Here is a 17,449-nt window from a genome sequence, read left to right as displayed (position 1 = left end):
TATACTCCCATTTTACAGATGGGGACAAAAGGCAAAAGACACAGCTGGGAGATGGCAGGGCAGGAATTTGAACTGAAAATAAACTGACCCCAAATCCCCAGACCTGAAGCCCCAGGCAAAGCCTGCTTCTCCTAAGTGCTTAAGTAGCCCAGTGCCCAGCCCAGGGAGCTCCTCGGCCTTGTCTCTGTTGGTGTAATAACTGCCATGGGAAAACCTGCCATTGGTGATTATATCATCTCCAAATCAGAGGACTGTTCTGACATGTTTTACTAAACTTCACCATTTCTTTTGTTTGGAAGTAAATAGATAGTTAGCAGGTGTTCAAGATAAATGTTTGTTGAAGTATTTTATGGTCTTTTTGGAAAATACAAAAAGGAGAAAAACTCCCTCATAGTCCCACCAGCCGCCTCTCACTTTTCCATATGTATTTATTTTATTTTGGTTCATCGTTTTGAACATGCTGCGAGAGATTTCTGGATTCTGCATCCTTCACTTAACATAATTCTATGAGTTATTCCCTGTATATAAATCTTTAATGACTGTAGAATATTCTATCAGGTAAATGTTTTCTTTCCTTTCCCACTTTATCCAGCTTGGAACTTTTATTCCAACCTTGGATGCTGCAGCAAACATCCTTGGTAATAAAGTTCTGTCCTTAACTGATGTGACTTGGAGAAATAAATTCCTAGCAGTTGTCTTCCTGAACCCATTAAGCTAGTGTTGGGGCGGGTTCTGGGGGCAGTGGCTCTTCTTGGTGTTCTAGTGATGAAATTCTGCTGGCTTTTGTGTATCTCATCCATGCTTAAGGCCTCCTCCCCTACAAAGGCACTTTGGAACCTCAGCTTCTGGGATATCTGGCTTTGTACACACGCCACCTTGCATGTGGAGGACAGCAGTACAGGACCTCATTCTCAGGGTGGCACTACTGCACTGCAGACCTTTAGGTGTGAAGTTCTGTAGGGCCTTCTCTCCCAGGGAAGGAGTGGGTCGCCTCTATGTCTTGCCCAGGAAAAACATGTAATGTGGCCGATCCCAGCTCAAGCTCTGTCTTTACATCACAACAGAGCATCAACGACTTGTTGAGCACTCTAGGTTTAGACTTGTCGTATCTTGATCTCATCCCCTTCTAGTTCTTGCTATCCTTAAGCTCATTCTTCCAGCCTAAGGTTATTCCTGCCTCAGAGATTTCTGAACGTGGGGAGCCTCTGCCTGGAGCCCTATTTCTTTGGCTCCTCCATGACTAGTTCAAGGCTTAGCAGGAATATCACCCTCTTCCAGAAGACCTCTGCTGAGCAGCCTATCTAAAGGCACCAACGCCCTCCATGGTTTCATCCAGTTTCCTGTTCTGATAGCACCCAAAAACTCTGAAAGGACAGTGTTGACATGACAGTTTCCATGTTTAGTGTCCACCCACCCTTCCCTGGAATTCAGCTCCAAGACAGCAGAGACCAGGGATGTTACTCCATGGCACTCCATGAACACATGATAAATGAATGGTAGATGCTATCCACAATTGTTCATATAGAATCAAAGTGTAGTGAGCACCTATTATATGCCCGTCACCATTCCAAGTCCTTGATGAGTAACAACTCTTGTAATGCTCTCAAGAACACTCAAAGTAACCACAGGTATTGTTCCCATTTTATAAATGGGAAAACTGAGGCACAGTTTTCCCAGTTGAGTAACTTGCCCAGGGTCTCACAGCTGGTAGGGAAGAGAACTGGGAGACTTGGGAGAATGCTGTCAAGAGTGTGATAAGCTGTACACAGGACAGAGTCCCTGTCCTCACGTGGCTTACAGACTACAGGCAGCTTGGTATACAATGAAGGAAGTCAGGGACCTCCTGGAGGAAGTGCCTCAGCTACATGCTAGGGACAAGAAGGGGCTAGCAGGGTGAAGTAAAGGGAAGATTGCTGCACAGAGGAAAAGGAAGCCTGAAGAACTAGAGGTAGGCTCCTGTGGCTGGAGCAGGGAACACAGAGGTGTGCCCTGGGGCAAGAACTAACTTTAATTTCAACTTCAGAGGCTGAGGTTTTAAAACCGTGAAGATTGGCAAGGACTCTCAGATCATGGGAGATCAACATTAGGATCCCAAATTTTAATCTTAGATTTCCTAAGCCACTCATCAAAGACTAGGCTCGCCCCTGACCTAATGGTACCCAGAGGACACTGAGGTCTCTAGAAATTGCCGCTTCTCATTCTGTGACTACAGGCACCTCCATGCCCAACTGGTATTGAATGACCTAGTACCTAAAGGACATCTCTGCTCCATCAGCTTTACATCCATCCTCAGAATGCCATGGACCAGGGACAGCCTGGTGTCCCTGGAGTCCAGCTCTGGGACTCTGATGTACTAGCCACCCCACACTTGTGGAGGTGACCCATCACCCTGGGGCTGTGCCCACCAGCCCCTGGATGTAAGGCTGGGTTCTCCTGCTCCTTAGTCCTGCCAAGACATGGAGGGGGGGGTCTCCTAGGTTTGGACAAGACTTGGGGGGCTGCTTAGATCCTTCCAGAGACAAAGGAGCTGACCTGCAAAGAGTTCCAGCAGGAGCCCCGCTCCCCCTCCCTTCCCCCCTCTCTCTTCCCAGTCCACGTGTCTCTATTGTCTGCTCCCCGCTTCAGGGAAAGACACAGCCTCAGATGTGTCAAAACCACCCCCCCCCTCAGCAGCAGGGAAATTAATTACTGGGCGATTTTCACTTCCTCTTGCGGTGCTCGCCTGAGATAGGCACCGGAACATAACTGGCTGAGAGAGGCCAGCACCGGCATGGGGGACTTGCTCCCCCCGTCAGTTCTAGGAGAAGAAAGTTGAACCCCAAATGCAATAGGGGGCTCCAGCGGGAGCCCAGGCCAGGGGTGGTGGAGGGGCTTCCTCTAGTTAAAACTGGTGCCCACATTAACCACTTCAGAACTGAGCAAAGGGTGAGGACTGTGGGGAGGCAGGAGGGTGGTCCCTGGCCGGCTCCCTCTTCTCTGCACCCCCTTCCCTGCGTCCCCATGCGCCCGAACCCCACCGGCTCCGAACTGCTCCCTCACTCTCTCTCTCTCTCCCTCTTTGCTCCCCTCCATCTCTGTTTTGCAGTTTTTCCGCCTCTCTCCACATCTCCAAGGGCTTTCTTTTTGTGTGTCCGGATCTCTCTTTTCCTCCCGCGGGTGCAGGAGCGTGTGCTGCTACTTTCTCTTCTGTCTTTCTTCCCTGTGTCATGTTTGTGTCTTTTTGTCCTTATCTTGGTCTCTCTGCTTCTATTCCCACCTTCTTCACCGTGTGTCTCTCCTTTCTCTGCCTCTCTCTCTCTCTCTCTCTCTCTCTCTCTCTCTCTCTCTCACACACACACACACACACACACACACACACACACGCACACACGCACGCACACGCTCCCTTTCTCCGTCTCTCTATCTCTGCGCCTCTCTCGCCCTCACTTTCTCCCTCCTGCCCGCTCTCCGCTCCGTGCTCCTGGGCTGCCCCCACCGCCGCTGGTTCAGGGGAACGTGTGCGGAGCGATTGTCCTGGGGGACATTTGATGGATTAGAGCGCTGAACAGTTCCATTGCTGGGGGACCACCTGATCTCCTCCAGCCTGCGTCCCATATAAAGCCGGCAGCCGGAGTGCTGAGCACAGCTCCAGCAATTGCCTGTCTGCGCGCTGCCGCCGCCGCCGCCGCTGAACCAACCCGAGCGGGAGCCGGAGCCCGGCCGGGGCCGCCACCGCCGGCCCGCCCGCTGGGAGCTGTCCAGTGCTGAAACCCCTCGCGGACAGCCAATCGCGCCCCGCGGGTCGCCTCCCCGCAGCCCGGCTCTGCGCAAGCACCCCGCGGAGCTCCCCGCCGGTCGCACCATGCCGCGCTCCTTCTTGGTAAAGAAGATCAAAGGCGACGGCTTCCAGTGCAGCGGGGTGCCGGCGCCCACCTACCACCCCTTGGAGACCGCTTACGTGCTGCCTGGCGTCCGGGGGCCACCCGGGGACAACGGTGAGTGGACCCGGCGAGGGGGAAAGGGGAGGGGAGCTCCAGCCCTCCCCAACTTGAGCCACGAGGAGGGGCGCGCATGGCAGGGAACCCCGGGAGGAGATTTCTCCTCTGGCCGCGCGCGCCTCCCGGACTTCCCGAGGGCCGGCGGGCGGGGCTGGGGCTCAGCCGTACAAAGGGAAAGTGGCAGGGTCGGCCCATCGCGCAGCCACTGGCCAGCTCGGACTTTGAAAGTTGTGGCCCTGGGCAGGGCTGAGGTGAGGGGTGCCGAGAGAACACAGAAAGGAAGCTCGGGAAAGGCCGGTGCTGAGGGACTGAGGCACAGCGGTTGGAGGTGCCTTCCTCTCCCTGGCTGAGGGACAGGGCCGGCGGCCTGAGCGCGCCTGGTGGGGAAGGCAGAGCGACCTGGGCCGCCAGTCTCTGGGGAGAAAGGGGCCACCTTCCTTCCCTTCAAACCTCTTCCCTCCCTTCCAACCTGCTCCTCCTGGGAATCCCAGACAAGTGCTCTCAGACCCCCTCGCTCAACAACTCTTTTGTTACCCTCAGCCACATGCCTGCCAAGGGCTGGATCTGTCCTGGGGATGGCAAGGAAGAGGGGGTTTCTGGGAGGGGTTCCCCTAAAGTGGCTCCCGGTCCCCTGCAGCGCACTTCCTCCCATCCTCAGCTCCTCACCCACTCCAGAGCCAACCTCAATGCCCCTTGTAAGCGCCTCCACTCCTTGCCCCACCCCCACACTCTCTCTCTTCTCAGAGCAAGTTCCTGCAGAGACAAGGGTTGGGGGACAGGAGAAGGCTCCGTCATTCAGGCCCCAACATGGGGTGTTCTCTGGAGGTCAGAAGAGTGTTTCTGCGGGTCTCATCCTCTAGCAAGGGGATTACAAAAGGGTTCTCCTTGGATGGCCCCCGCCAGGCAGGTGTTTGGAGAGGAGGAGTCCCTTTGGTACTGAGAGATCTAACATCACGTGTGGCACCAGCTTTGAGGAGAGAGAGAAAGACAGAGAGAGAGAGAGAGAGAGAGAAAGAGACAGAAAGGGCTAAGGAAGAGGGGGAGCTCAGATGGCAAGGACGGGCAGGGGTCCGTTTCAGGGATTTCAAAGCTCTTCACTCACATTCCAATACTCTGCCATGCCAGGTAGTGGGAAGGTGCTAGGCAAAGGGCTCCATGACCTCATCAAGGTCAAAGAAGTCCGGGAATGACTGAGGATACCCTCAGCCGCCAGCCTTCCCATCTACCCAACACAACCCCCTTCTCTTCTGCCCATATGTCCCTTATTTTGCTATCCTCTGTCCTGGACTCCAGGGCATCCTGGAGTGAAAGACAGAAGCCCAAGGATATGGCCCAGCTAAGAGTTGGCAATACAGAGGGCCATGCCCAGGCTAGGCACTGGTAGAAAATGAAATATTTTCAAGACTGGATATGGAATTTCTTAAGGCAACAAAGCTCTGAATTCCAGATCCTGAGGCTCCTTGGTCCTGTGCTGTGCCAGCTGAGGAAACCCACAGAGCCCAGAGTTCCCCACGCACAGCCAAAACTGCAGGCTGTGCTTCAAGAGGGAGGCAAGAGAAACTCTTGCCTTGAATTCACTCCTCAAAAGCTTTGAAAGGAGCCCCTGGGTGAACTGTGGGGGCAGCAGTGTGTCTGTGGAGGTTCCACCAGTTCTGAGACTTGAAAAACCCCACCCTTATCCCTTTCTCCAGGGGCTCTAGACCAACTCACTGGTCTTGGGAAGACTCTAGGGCTGTCCTGAAAGCTGGCAGGCACAGGTTTAATTTGCCTGCTGTGTGACCTTGGAAAGTTCCTTTCCTTCTCTAGTTTTCACCCTCCCTAACAGTCAAAGAGTTTGGATGTCATGAAGTAAGCATCCTTCCAACTTCAACAGGCTCAGCTTCTGTGAAGGTCAAGTGTGGTGCCGGAGGTCCTGCAGACACCTGGATGAGGGTCTAGCAGAATGTTAGGAAGCCATTGTCAGGGTTTCCTTGGGGCTCTGTTAAACACATGTCTCTTGCTGAGGGTGGCACAGTTTTTAGAGCAGGCATTTCTCTTAGCTTTGTCTCTGCCCTGCAGTAAGAACAGGCCTAGCCACCTTGGTAGTGTCTGCTGTGGACTGTCAGTGCTGGACACAAGCAGCTGTCCCCTCTAGCCGGGGTATGACTATGAAACACAGGGTCTGCCATATCTTGTTTCCAGGGGCATCACTTCTTCCTGGGGTGTGGCCAGTCCAGGCAGTGAGGGCTCCTTCACTCCACAGGGGTGGGTCCTGGGGCTCCTCAGAGAGCCCACAGGCTACTGGTGGCCTGTTGTCTCCACTCTGCCGGAAATAACCTTGCTGAGTGGTTGAGGGAAGTGTGAAAAATTGCTGAGCCTACGTTTTTTCTCTCCCAGCATGTGTAAGTGTGCTGGGTAAACAAGGAGAAAGAGAGGAGGGGGAGATGGGGAGAGGGAGGGAGGAGAAGGAAAGGAGGCAGGAGGGAGAGGAGGGAGGGCCTGGGGCTGGAGATAGTTCCAGTTATTAGAAAGATCCTCTTACAAGCCTTTCCTGCAGCTCAGGGTCAGGATGACGCTTGGGGGCGAAGTGGGGGGGGGGGCTTCAGGCTACAAATGGAGAGTTCTGAGACAGCTCCCAAATGATACAGATGCAGGGCCCCCAAGTTAAAGAGGTACACCCCCAGCTCAAGGAAGGCCTGGGAATGCTACAGAACTTCTAGAGGCCTCCTTATCCCTCCCCTCCTCCTCTTCCTCCTCTCCTTCCTCCTCCTCTTCTTCTTCCTCCTCCTCCTCTTCCTCCTCCTCTTCTCCTTCCTCCTCCTCCTCTTCCTCCTACACACACACACACACACACACACACACACACACACACACCCAGGAGGATTGCCCCTCCTCTCTCCAAACCCCTTTCTTCCCATATCCCACCACCCCCCAGCTCCTGCCAAGCACAAGGCACAGCAGGTGTGTGTGTCTAGGCTGCAGGCTGCCCCAAGCCCACAGAATCTCAAAATAGGGAAAGGATGCCCCCAAATGGGAAAGCTCCAAGTGACTCTGCAGAGCTCCCCAAAGGAAGGGGGACAAGATCTCATTTCCCTGATCCCTCCAGCAAAACGCCTTTCTTCTCCCCCTGTCACTCTGCTCCTCTATGGAACCTGCCCTCCCCTCTTCTCCCCAGAGCCACTCTGAGAATAGACTTGGTCTTTGTGACATGCCAAGTCACACCCTCCAGACCCCCTCAGAGCTATGGCTTTGACTCCCCCAAGCCCATCCCTTACAGATCTAGGCCCCCTCAGGCAAAGCTGGGACTCAGCCACCCTAAAAGAAGTGGTTGTTCATCCATCTGTATGGCAGTGGTCTCCATGGACCCCCATCAGGGGCATCTTCTGGAACATCCTCTTTTCCTCACATTTAATGCAGAACTCTAGCCATGAGCCAGTGCCCCTCCCTCTGCACCCCGGCCCTTTCCTACCCCCATGCCCTCTCAAAGTGCATCTGACCCCAGCAGATGAGGGATCAATGCCAATCCAATAACGCAGTTGTCTGCCCTCTGCAGCTGCATTAAGCCTCCCCCAGCAGGCTGAGGCAGCGCTCCCACTGCTATCCAGGGGCTTAGCTAGTTGACCACATCATATCAGTACACGCTTCCTCTCACTTCCCCTGATGGCGCCAAGTAGTCGCTCTGTCCAGAATGGGACCCCAGCCCAGTACCCCCAGCTGCTGCACACCTACCTGATGCCTCAGAAAGTCCAGTGGGGAACAGGGTGCAAATGCAGTACCCAATCTCTTCGCAGAGGGAGCCCAGAGAAGTCTGGAGAGGTACCCAAGGTCAAATAGCCTGAGTCTTCTATAATCACCACATCCCTTAGCTTCCTGGTCTGTGTTGAGATCCAAGGTCCAGCTTAACATATCAAAGGTCAAAGTTCAAAGGCTATGTCCAGGGCCAACACTCAGGCCAGTATCCAGGTACAGATCTGAGTCCAGGTTCAATGTTCATGTCCACCTTCAGATTAGGACCAAGGCCAAACACTAGTCCAAGGTCAGGGTCTGAAGTTATAAGTCCAGGTCTGATATCCAGGACAAACTCATGTCCACATTCAAGTTTCAGTGTCTGGGAAGTGGCCTAGTAAACATTCCAGGTCCAGCATTGCAACTGAGGTCCAACTCCCAGTTCAAGGTCATGTGCAGATCCATTCTCAAGGCTGGTTGGGTTAAAGTATTAGATCCAGCATTATCTTTCTATGCAGCCTTGGCCAGTCTTCCCTACCCCAGCCTCGGTTTCTCTCATGAAATCAAGCAGTTGGACTTGATCTCTGTTAGCTCTGATCATCTGAGAACTCTAAAGCCTGATTTTTACAGCATTAAAAGGGTTCAGTGGAATGAGGAGCGATGCAGTCTGGGGTCCCATGGCTCTCCCTAACATCTCAGGCCTCACGGAGAACATAGGGCCCAAGCTGAGCTTCCACACTTTAGACAGCATCCATCTGTGATTCCCAAGAGAGGCCAAGAAGCACACCAGGGTCCCTAAAGTCAGCCATCCAGGTATACAGCTCCAAGGCTGTCAGGGGAAGAAGGCACAAGGTCTGGGACAACTGCCATGTCTTAAGAGGTAGCACTAAGGGTGCCCAAATGCTCAGTGAGGGGAGGAGAAAATGCTGCTGCCAGAATTGAGACTCCCAGACCCCTGGCTTCCTTCCTACTGGAGATCTCCCCTGGAATGACGTGTCTACTGTCAGCCTGTGGGTAAGGAGGGACATGGAATGGGGCTCTGCTCACACCCTCCCAGAGCAGAAAGAAAGGGATCAGAGAGGGGTGGGCTTTGTACCCCACATCTGTCTCCAAACAGAGGCCCAGAAGGCCCCTAGAGATGGCCCTGAGGGTGCAAGAGGCTGCTGCCCCCATCTCCACAGCCCCTCAAGAACTCTTTCCTATCGATCTATGCAGAGCTTGGACCTCCCTGTGTGCCACAGGAATGGGGCTAGTTAGGAAAGACCAGAATATGGGGGATTCCAAGAGGTAAGGGGGTGGGAAGGGGCCCAGGAATGCTCTGGAAGCTCCCTCTGCCTGATTCAGTGGGCATCAGCCCCCACTCTACAGGCCTGGTCACATTGGGCCAGACCTCACTGTGTCCCTGACTTCCCTGGACTCAGAGATCCCCCCTCCCCCGTGGGCAGATGTACCAGCTGCCAGGCCTTCCAAGGAGGTGGGTGTCGTTTCTGGTCCAGTGCCCAGGGAATCACTAACAAAGATGCTATAATAAGGGGAGGGGGAGGTTCTCAGCCCCTTTTGCCCAGCTCTGCAAGCAGACAGGAGAAACTATTTTTATCCTGCTTTGCTGCTGACAGACCTGGCTTTCTGCTCAGCTGGCTGGAGCTGATTCTCGAGGCCCGAGGCCCTGGCACAGCAAGCAGTCGCTCTAAATATACCCATGCAGCGGTCCCTGCAGCCCCCGCTGCCTAGCATTCCTGAGGCCCCTCAAGAAACAGCTGCCCAGGGGACTGGTCCCCAATGGTCTCTTCTCCTTTCCTGCCTATTTTAGGACAAGGAGGTGAGACTGAAATTCCCTGGAGGCAGCTTAGAACCCAGAGAGTCTGGGAGACACTGGGGAAAGGAGCTGTGGACTAGTTCCATTAAGAAAAGGAGACCGCTGTGGCTCCAACAAGACCTTGTTCTGTAACCTGAGCTGGGGGTCAGCACCCCTCTCTGGACCTTAGCTTCTGCAGAAGAGTATGAAAGGACATGACCCGAGACTTGAGTTCTGCTATCCAGCACTTAGCTGGAACACAGTAAGTCATTACTGTTGATATTATCTACAAAAATGTAAAGTATGCTGAAGAATTTTGTAGAACAACAGCTTTCCCTACCCAACATTCCCAACCCCGTAAGACACAGGCCAAGGACATGGTGGTGTTTAAGGAACCCACACAGCTCCCTACCGGGTGAGGCCCTTCACAACCTCCACAGGCCTCCATGCCCTCTCGAGTTTGGGGTTAGACACAGGCTTGGACAGGTTCAAATCAGAGTCCCCTCCTACAGCCATGGGAAAGTCCTCTCCCTCTCTGGACTTTGGAAACAGTGTGTCCCTGGCTCCCAGAAAGGTCTGTGTGGGTGGAAGGCTGGTAGTCATGGTAGGGCTTGTTACAGGACCCACCCACTTGCCCCAGGGGTCAGGCAGCTGGGGATAGAGAGTCTGCAGAGAACCCAGAACCTAAATTTCTCTTGTCATTTTCCACTATTCCCTTGGTACCAGAATTTTTAAAAACTTGATTCTGAACCATCTGTCAAGGCTCAGCTCTTGGGCAGGGAAAGTCAGTCATTCTCAAGTGACATGTGTACACTGCCACCTCAAATGGTGTATTTCAGCCCCATGTGGCAGTAGGACTTGCCTGGGTCACACAGCTAGGGCCTGCTAGGCCTCTTCTCTCTGGGTTGCAGCTCCCCATGTCTTTATGGGGACCCAAACAAAAGAGACTTGTCTCAATGTGTCAGCTACTCAGAGTCTATCTGGGTTCCATGCACAGTGTGACAGCATGGTTTATAGTGTCCCAAAGGAATTTCCAGAGTCAAGATTCAGGGCGGTGAGATGTCAAGGTGAGATGTTTGTCAAGGTCACAGCAAGATAAGATATCTGTCATATCCCCTACTCTCTGGTAGATTAGAAGCATATCACTAGAAAGTACAGGAATAGTAACAATGCCAATAAAAATCATGAGGGTAAATACGTGCCTGGGGCAGCACAGAGCACTTCACATTCATCAGGTCACACACTCCTGTTATGAACTCCTTTATCCAGATGTGCCAAGCAGAGGTCAAGTAACCTGCCCAAGGTCACATGGAGAAGTCTGTGGATCTGACAAGAACCGAGTAGAGTGGGGGTGGGGATCATGGAGGGACTGACTCAGCCATGATGCAGAAAAACTCTTCATGGCATCCCAGTCAGCCTTATTCCTGTACACATAGAATCCAAAGACATCAAGCAAATTAGCCACAATCACAAAGCAAATTAGAGCCACTTTCTTCTGACATGGCCATACAAACTTTTATTCAATGCTTCCCATCCATCTGGAAGTCCACAGCCACTAGGCATCAGCAGGCCCACAGTGCCTGCCCTGAAAGCAATTCTTCAAGTATCCCTAGGCGAATGAGCAGGGCACCCCTACTGCTATAGAAAGAGCCACCAGCATCGGGAGTAAGGTGCTGCAGGACTGCTGGCCACCAGCAAAGGGCGCCACCAGCAGATCATGCATTTGGGCAAGAGCTGCTTGGTTTTTAGAGCTACTGCTCTGCATGGAGTTTTCCTGTTGGATGAACAAGGAAGTGCACACCTGGGTGAGGAAACAGCCCAGAGAGAAGCAGCAAACAGTATCAGGGTGGCCTGCAAAGAACTGCTGCCTGATGAAATCCTCCCGAGGAGACTGTTACTATTACTCCTGTCAGCCAACTCGTACTGCAGATTTACAAGGTGCAAGGTGTGGGCTGGAATCCTGGCTCTGACTTAACATTGCCCACCTCAGGTTAAGTTACTTAACTTCCTTGGATTTGGTGAGCTCATCTGTAAATTGGTATAGTCCTGAGGGTGGAATGTGTCCATGTGTGCAAAGCTGTTTCAATGATGCCTGAAAAATTGGGACCCTGAAAGGTTACTAGTTGCTTATTGTTTGTTCCCTGGGGGCTCCGTACTAATACTCTAGAGGCACAGACAAGTCAGAGAGTTGTTCTCAGTTCCACAGTTAGGAATGGCAAAGTTGGAACTCAACCCAGGTAGTCTGGCACCAATGGAAGCATTTTAAACCAATCTAACATTTTCTTTAATGACAGAATATGCAGATACCTGGTCACATGATTGTTTACTTCCTCCAAGTGGATCCCATACTAGCTTCATTTCCAGAAAAAGGATGCAAGGCATAGAAAGATGGATGATTTGTTCAAGGCCACCAAGGTAGAATCTGTGTCAGGGAACCAAATCATCCTCTGCTTTCCACAGCCCAGGCCATGTGAGGTGCAGACCATCCTGAGGACTGGTTTTGACAGGACCACTGTCACGGGTCCTCCAGGGCTACCCTGAAAATCTCTATCATTCCACAGGACTTACTGAGTGCCCACTGGCTGGGGTCCTGCAGAAGGGAGGTGGCCAGCCACAGCTCCTTCCTCAGAGACCTCCCAGGAATAGTGAACAAGGGGAGACAGGCAGTGGGCTCTAATCCCTGCTGTATCCTTTGAATGAGTCCCCACACTACTCTGTACCTCAGTTTCCTGATTGTAAAATGAGGTTTTGTGGTGACACAGAAAGATGGAAGTGAAATGCTTAGCTGAGCCTGGCACATAGTAAGTGCTTAACAAATGTAGCTATTATCATTATCATCACTAATTACTATGGGAGAGGGGCTCAGGAGAGCCCACTCAGTATTCAACTCAGTCCAAAGTGACACTGCATGAAGCTTTTGGAACATGAGCATCAGGCTGGTCCTCTCATGGGAGGTGGGGGACCTCCAAATCAAAGGCAGATTGAGGGGAGCTGGGGTGCTAAGAGGCTGGGCATGCCCTCCACCTCAAGTTAGCAAACTGCTACTACTAGTGACCTCCCTTGCCTCTGGCCACAGAGGCCCATGCTACTGAATCACCCATCCCCACAGTTCCCACTGTGCTGACAGCTGAAGAACAGAGAAAGTAAAAGGGTATATATACCCTCACCTTCAGTGCCAGAGACAGTGACCTTCCCAAATGCAGATGAGAGGCACAGGCCCAGAGACTGAGTCAGCCAGGTGCTGGCGAGACCAAAGCTGACCAGAGCACTCAGCCTAAGCCTGAATGTCAGGGAATCCTGCTTCTAACTTACAGAGTCCTCCTTCACCTGCTCACTTCTTGGGGGCAGGAGTCTACAGGCCTCAGGGATCAGGTGGAGGTCAAACAGGGTTTGCTAGTCCTCAGCTGTGCCCTCCAAGAAAGGGGCCTCAATTCTATTGTTCTCCACAATCAGACAATGGAAACACTTGGTAATTAAGTGCCAGGATGATAAGTTTGCTCAAGTTCTTCCACAAACTCTCCTGGGAGCCCAGCCCCCAACATTCCCAGGAAAAGTGCTAGGACCAGACAAGGACACAGCAGGCAGAGACAAATCCAGGTGGCCCCTGTCCTCCATGAGCCCCTATGGAATCCCTTGGGGGAGCCCCAGGCTGCTCATGTACCATGCACTCATACCATGACAGATTTCTCCTCCAACTCCAGCCAGCAGGACAGGGGCCCGGGAGGAGGCCTAGGTGCTACTGCACTCCACTCATTTGACCTCCTCTAAAGTCTTGTAGCAAACCTAGGGGTGGGTCTCACTGAACTGTGATTTGGATTCATTTGTGTAACACATACTCATTGCAGACCTCCCGGAAACCAGGCCCAGGCTGGGCACACAGAGCCAGCCCTGGGGAGCTCAAAGTGCAGGAGGAGGCAGACAATCTAATCATCGTCAGTGAAGTCACTTTTTCAAGCAAGTAAAAGGCATAATTATAATAGCTAACATTTATATAGCAATTATTGTTCACTCTCTCAATTTCCTAACGTGTAAAATGGGGACTATAACAGTACCTGCTTCCTGTGATGATTAAATGAGTTAAAGTGTGAAGCACTGATGCAGAGCCTGGCATACATGGAGAGAGCATAATTCCTCATGTGCTTATTACCATCATTCTGCTCGAGCCTTCCAATGACCCTAGAAGGGTGTGTCTGACCTCCACATTTAACTTTTTGTTTGTTTGTGTTGTTTTTTGGGGAATGCTGCCAGAGTCTCACCATGTTACCGAGGTTGGTCTTGAATTCCTGACCCAAATTATCCCGCTTCTGGAGTAGCCAGGACTGCAGGTGCTTGCTACCACACCTAACCACAAGCTCTATTTCATAGATAAGAAAACTGAGATCCATAGAAGTTACAGGACTGGAAAAGCAGAATATTCTTGGGGGAAAAAAATAGAGGATGGGCTTCAGCGTCAAACCACCAAGACTTGACTCTTAGGTCATCCACTCACTACTTGACTGATTTCGTCTATGCCTCACTTTCCCCACCTGCACAATAGGTACAGTAATAATAACTTCTCAGTGTGGTTATGAGCATTTAAGATAGTGAGCATAAAGCCAGCAGAATGGTATGGTGGCTCAGGCCTGTAACGCAGCACTCTAGAGACTTCTGCAGGACCACAACAAGGTCCAGTCCAGCCTGAACTACACAAAAGTTCAAAACAGGCTTGAAACACTTAATGGGACGCTGTCTCAAAAAAAGCAAAAACAAAAAACACCAACAGTACCAATCCTGTGCTTCATGGTTATTTGTATCGTGACTCATTTAGGAAGGATCAACTGGTCTTGGCAGCCTGACCCAAGAGCTGAGGTGAGCCGGCGCCCACTGTCCTACATGCCACCATTTTCCAAGACCCCAGGAGAACACGATGTGGGGGCGCTCCCTCAACACCAGCCCTTCTCACCCCTGCAGGTTATGTCCCGCACTGCCTGCCTCCGAGCAGCTACGATGCCGACCAGAAGCCCGGCCTGGAACTGGCGCCTGCAGAGCCCGTGTACCCGCCGGCGGCGTCGGAGGAGTACAGTGACCCCGAGAGCCCACAGTCCAGCCTGTCGGCGCGCTACTTCCGCGGGGAGGCGGCGGTGACCGACAGCTACTCCATGGACGCCTTTTTCATCTCTGACGGGCGCTCGCGGCGGCGGCGGGGCGGGGCCGGCGGGGACGCGGCTGGCGCGGGGGACGCGGGGGGCGCCGGGGAGCGGGCGGGGCGCGCGGGGGCGCCCGCGGGCAGCGGGCACCGGCATGCGTGCGCCGAGTGCGGCAAGACGTACGCCACGTCGTCGAACCTGAGCCGCCACAAGCAGACGCACCGCAGCCTGGACAGCCAGCTGGCGCGCAAGTGCCCGACGTGCGGCAAGGCCTATGTGTCCATGCCCGCGCTCGCCATGCACGTGCTCACGCACAACCTGCGCCACAAGTGCGGCGTGTGCGGCAAAGCCTTCTCGCGACCCTGGCTGCTGCAGGGCCACATGCGCTCGCACACGGGCGAGAAGCCCTTCGGCTGCGCGCACTGCGGCAAGGCTTTCGCCGATCGCTCCAACCTGCGCGCGCATATGCAGACGCACTCGGCCTTCAAGCACTACCGCTGCCGCCAGTGCGACAAGACCTTCGCGCTCAAGTCCTACCTCCACAAGCACTGCGAGGCCGCCTGCGTCAAGGGCGCCGAGCCGCCCCCGCCGCCCCACGCCGGCCCGGCCAGCTGAGCCCCTCACCACTGCCTCCTGCGCCTGCAGCGCCCTCTCCAGCCCCCAGCTGCGTTTCTCTGCCCACGCCTACGGGGTCTCCCTGTCCTGGTCCTCAACGTTATTCTCCAGCCCGTAACTTCCAGTACTGTCTTCCTGCCCCCTCATACCCCCTTCCCCACCGCACACCCCACTCATGTCCTTCCCAGCTACCACTCGGACCTTTACCCACCCCAACTCAGGCACCAGGTCCGCACCGCACCTTTCCCTCTCGGGCACCAGAGCGTGCCTAGACCCTGCACCGCCCTCCTAACCTTCAGACCTTTCTTCTCACTTCTCAGCGGAACCTCTGACCATTCCTCAACCAATTACCAGTCTGAGATCCAAACTAACCCTCAAAGTCTATGACTGCCTCGGTTTCCCTGTTCACCTGGACGTAGTCCCTGCAGGACTGCCAATCCCAAGCCTTCCCTCAGGCCACTCTGCTGAATCTCTGTTCTTAGCATCCCCAGTCTGCCCCGTGCCCTCCATGCTCAGGCCTTAGGTCCAACTGCACACACACACACACACACACACCAGTTCTCACCCACTTAGCTTTGAGGACCTCATTGCCCATTCCCACTCCCTGCTGCTCCAGGCCCCCTCAGCGCTCTAGCACCTCTCTGCGTTTACCTGACCTAGAGCAGATCTGAGGGGTAGTTCAGGACCCAGACCCCTACCATAAAGCCCTCACTCCAAGACAACCCTTCCCTGGACTCCCAGCCTGACGCTGCCCTCCCTCACCCAATTCTCTGAGCACTTTTCCCCGTTCCCAGGACTACAGGTACCCCTCCTTATTTGCTGGGGGAGGCCTGGAGCACCAGACCAAGGCCTGTCCCGTTATCCAGCCAGGCCCCAATTATTTATTTGTGTATTTATTTATTTATTTATTTATTGTTCTGTTTAATCTCACCCAGGGACAGTCTGGTTCCCCAGCTGGACTGGGAGGTCAGGGAGCCAGGCAAGGAGAGGGGCAGCAATGGCCATAGTAAGCTGCCTCCTCTCCACTTTCTTGGTCTTGGGAGAAGCCCCGCCCTCGTCAGCGCTGGGTGCAGCAGGGGCTCTGAGAACGGACAGGGAGGGGCCGCCAGGAGGTTCTACAGTGGGGCAGGTCCCCACCCTCCTGAGCCCTCTGGTCCTGCTCCAGGGAGTCTGGAGACAGGAGCCTCCGCATTTATTTATTTCTTCCCCTTCCCGAGGCACCCCAGGTTCCGGGGACCGACTGAGCCCCGGACCCCGCTGGGGCCTCAGACCCGCTCCCGGGAGGAGCGCTCTCTCCCGGCCAAGTCTATGCAACTCTCCCGGACAGAGGGGCGGGAGCTGCCAGTCACCCGCCCGTTGGCCGCCACTACCTCCTCCGCCGCGCTTTTCGCATGCCCGGGTGAGGACCGAAGCACACACCTCCACGCGCAGGGGCCCTGGTCCCTCTGCTTTAAGCACACGCCTCTGCCCCCAGCGCTGGGCGCCCTCCCTGCGGTGGCGGGCAGAGTCCTGGTCTCTCCGACCAGCTTCCCCTCCCCCAGCCGCCGGAGCGGTTGGAGGTGGAGGAATCCCTGTAGCAGGGGTCCTTTAGGAGTTCAGAGGGGTGTGCAGAGCTTGGTCCAGCTCTGGGCCCACCACAAAGGGAGGCTGCAGGGATGGTGGGAGAGAGGGGTCGTGGAAGCAATTATGGAGGGTGTCGGCCCTGTAAATAGGAACTTCTGACAGCAATAATTTTCCATGCATGCTAAGCCTTTTGGCCATATTTTGTATGAGCGCTTGGCGCTCCCCTGCCTCCTCTTCCCCCAGCCCACCCCGTCCCCATCCCTTTCTCACCTTCAGCAGTATGACTTGTAACGCAATTCAGGGATATTAAAGGGACTTTGGCCACTCAGCAGTGCCTCTAGACCTGGTGAATGGGGATGGGAGTGTGCAGAAGGGGAGGGTTCTGAGAAACAGCTATGTTTCCACTCCCTTTCCCTCTGTCTCCTCACCAGCCTGTAGCTGTCACTTGAGGCCCTAGGCATCCAGGTGTCCTAAATCCTAGATATTCCTCAGGTGAGGGGTCAAGAGCCAGATTAATAACAGAGGTGAATAAGTCAAGTCCTTTAAGACATTAGGGAATGGTGGAGCCTGTGATTAATTGGGAAGTGTGTCTTTTCTTAGAAAGAACCACAATTCAGGCCAAGTGTGGTGGTGCATGCCTGTAATCCCAGCACTCAGAAGGCTGAGGC

The 17,449-nt window shown here is 53.9% G+C and overlaps 1 protein-coding gene across 1 annotated transcript; it reads left to right on the top strand.

Annotated features, from left to right (window-relative positions):
* Positions 1 to 3,159: 3,159 nt before the first annotated feature.
* Scrt2 (scratch family transcriptional repressor 2) lies at positions 3,160 to 17,109 on the top strand. The gene is made up of 2 exons (XM_063248575.1): positions 3,160 to 3,974; positions 14,428 to 17,109. Exons 1-2 carry the CDS (start codon positions 3,842 to 3,844, stop codon positions 15,216 to 15,218), a joined length of 924 nt encoding a protein of 307 aa, XP_063104645.1. The 5' UTR covers positions 3,160 to 3,841; the 3' UTR covers positions 15,219 to 17,109.
* The last annotated feature ends 340 nt before the right edge of the window (positions 17,110 to 17,449 follow it).

The sequence above is a fragment of the Cavia porcellus genome, unplaced genomic scaffold (genome assembly GCF_034190915.1).
Source record: "Cavia porcellus strain 051 isolate PalLab524CR breed Dunkin Hartley unplaced genomic scaffold, mCavPor4.1 scaffold_5, whole genome shotgun sequence".
Lineage (NCBI taxonomy): Eukaryota > Metazoa > Chordata > Mammalia > Rodentia > Caviidae > Cavia > Cavia porcellus.
The sequence above is the reverse complement of the archived record's forward strand: the minus strand, read 5'-3'. Positions and strand labels throughout refer to the sequence as shown.

Bases quoted from the DNA above. Each gene is read 5' to 3' on its own strand.
- Scrt2 (XM_063248575.1), top strand. From the start codon at position 3,842: ATGCCGCGCTCCTTCTTGGTAAAGAAGATCAAAGGCGACGGCTTCCAG. The intron at 3,975-14,427 runs GTGAGTGGACCC...TCACCCCTGCAG, and splicing joins GGGGCCACCCGGGGACAACG to GTTATGTCCCGCACTGCCTG.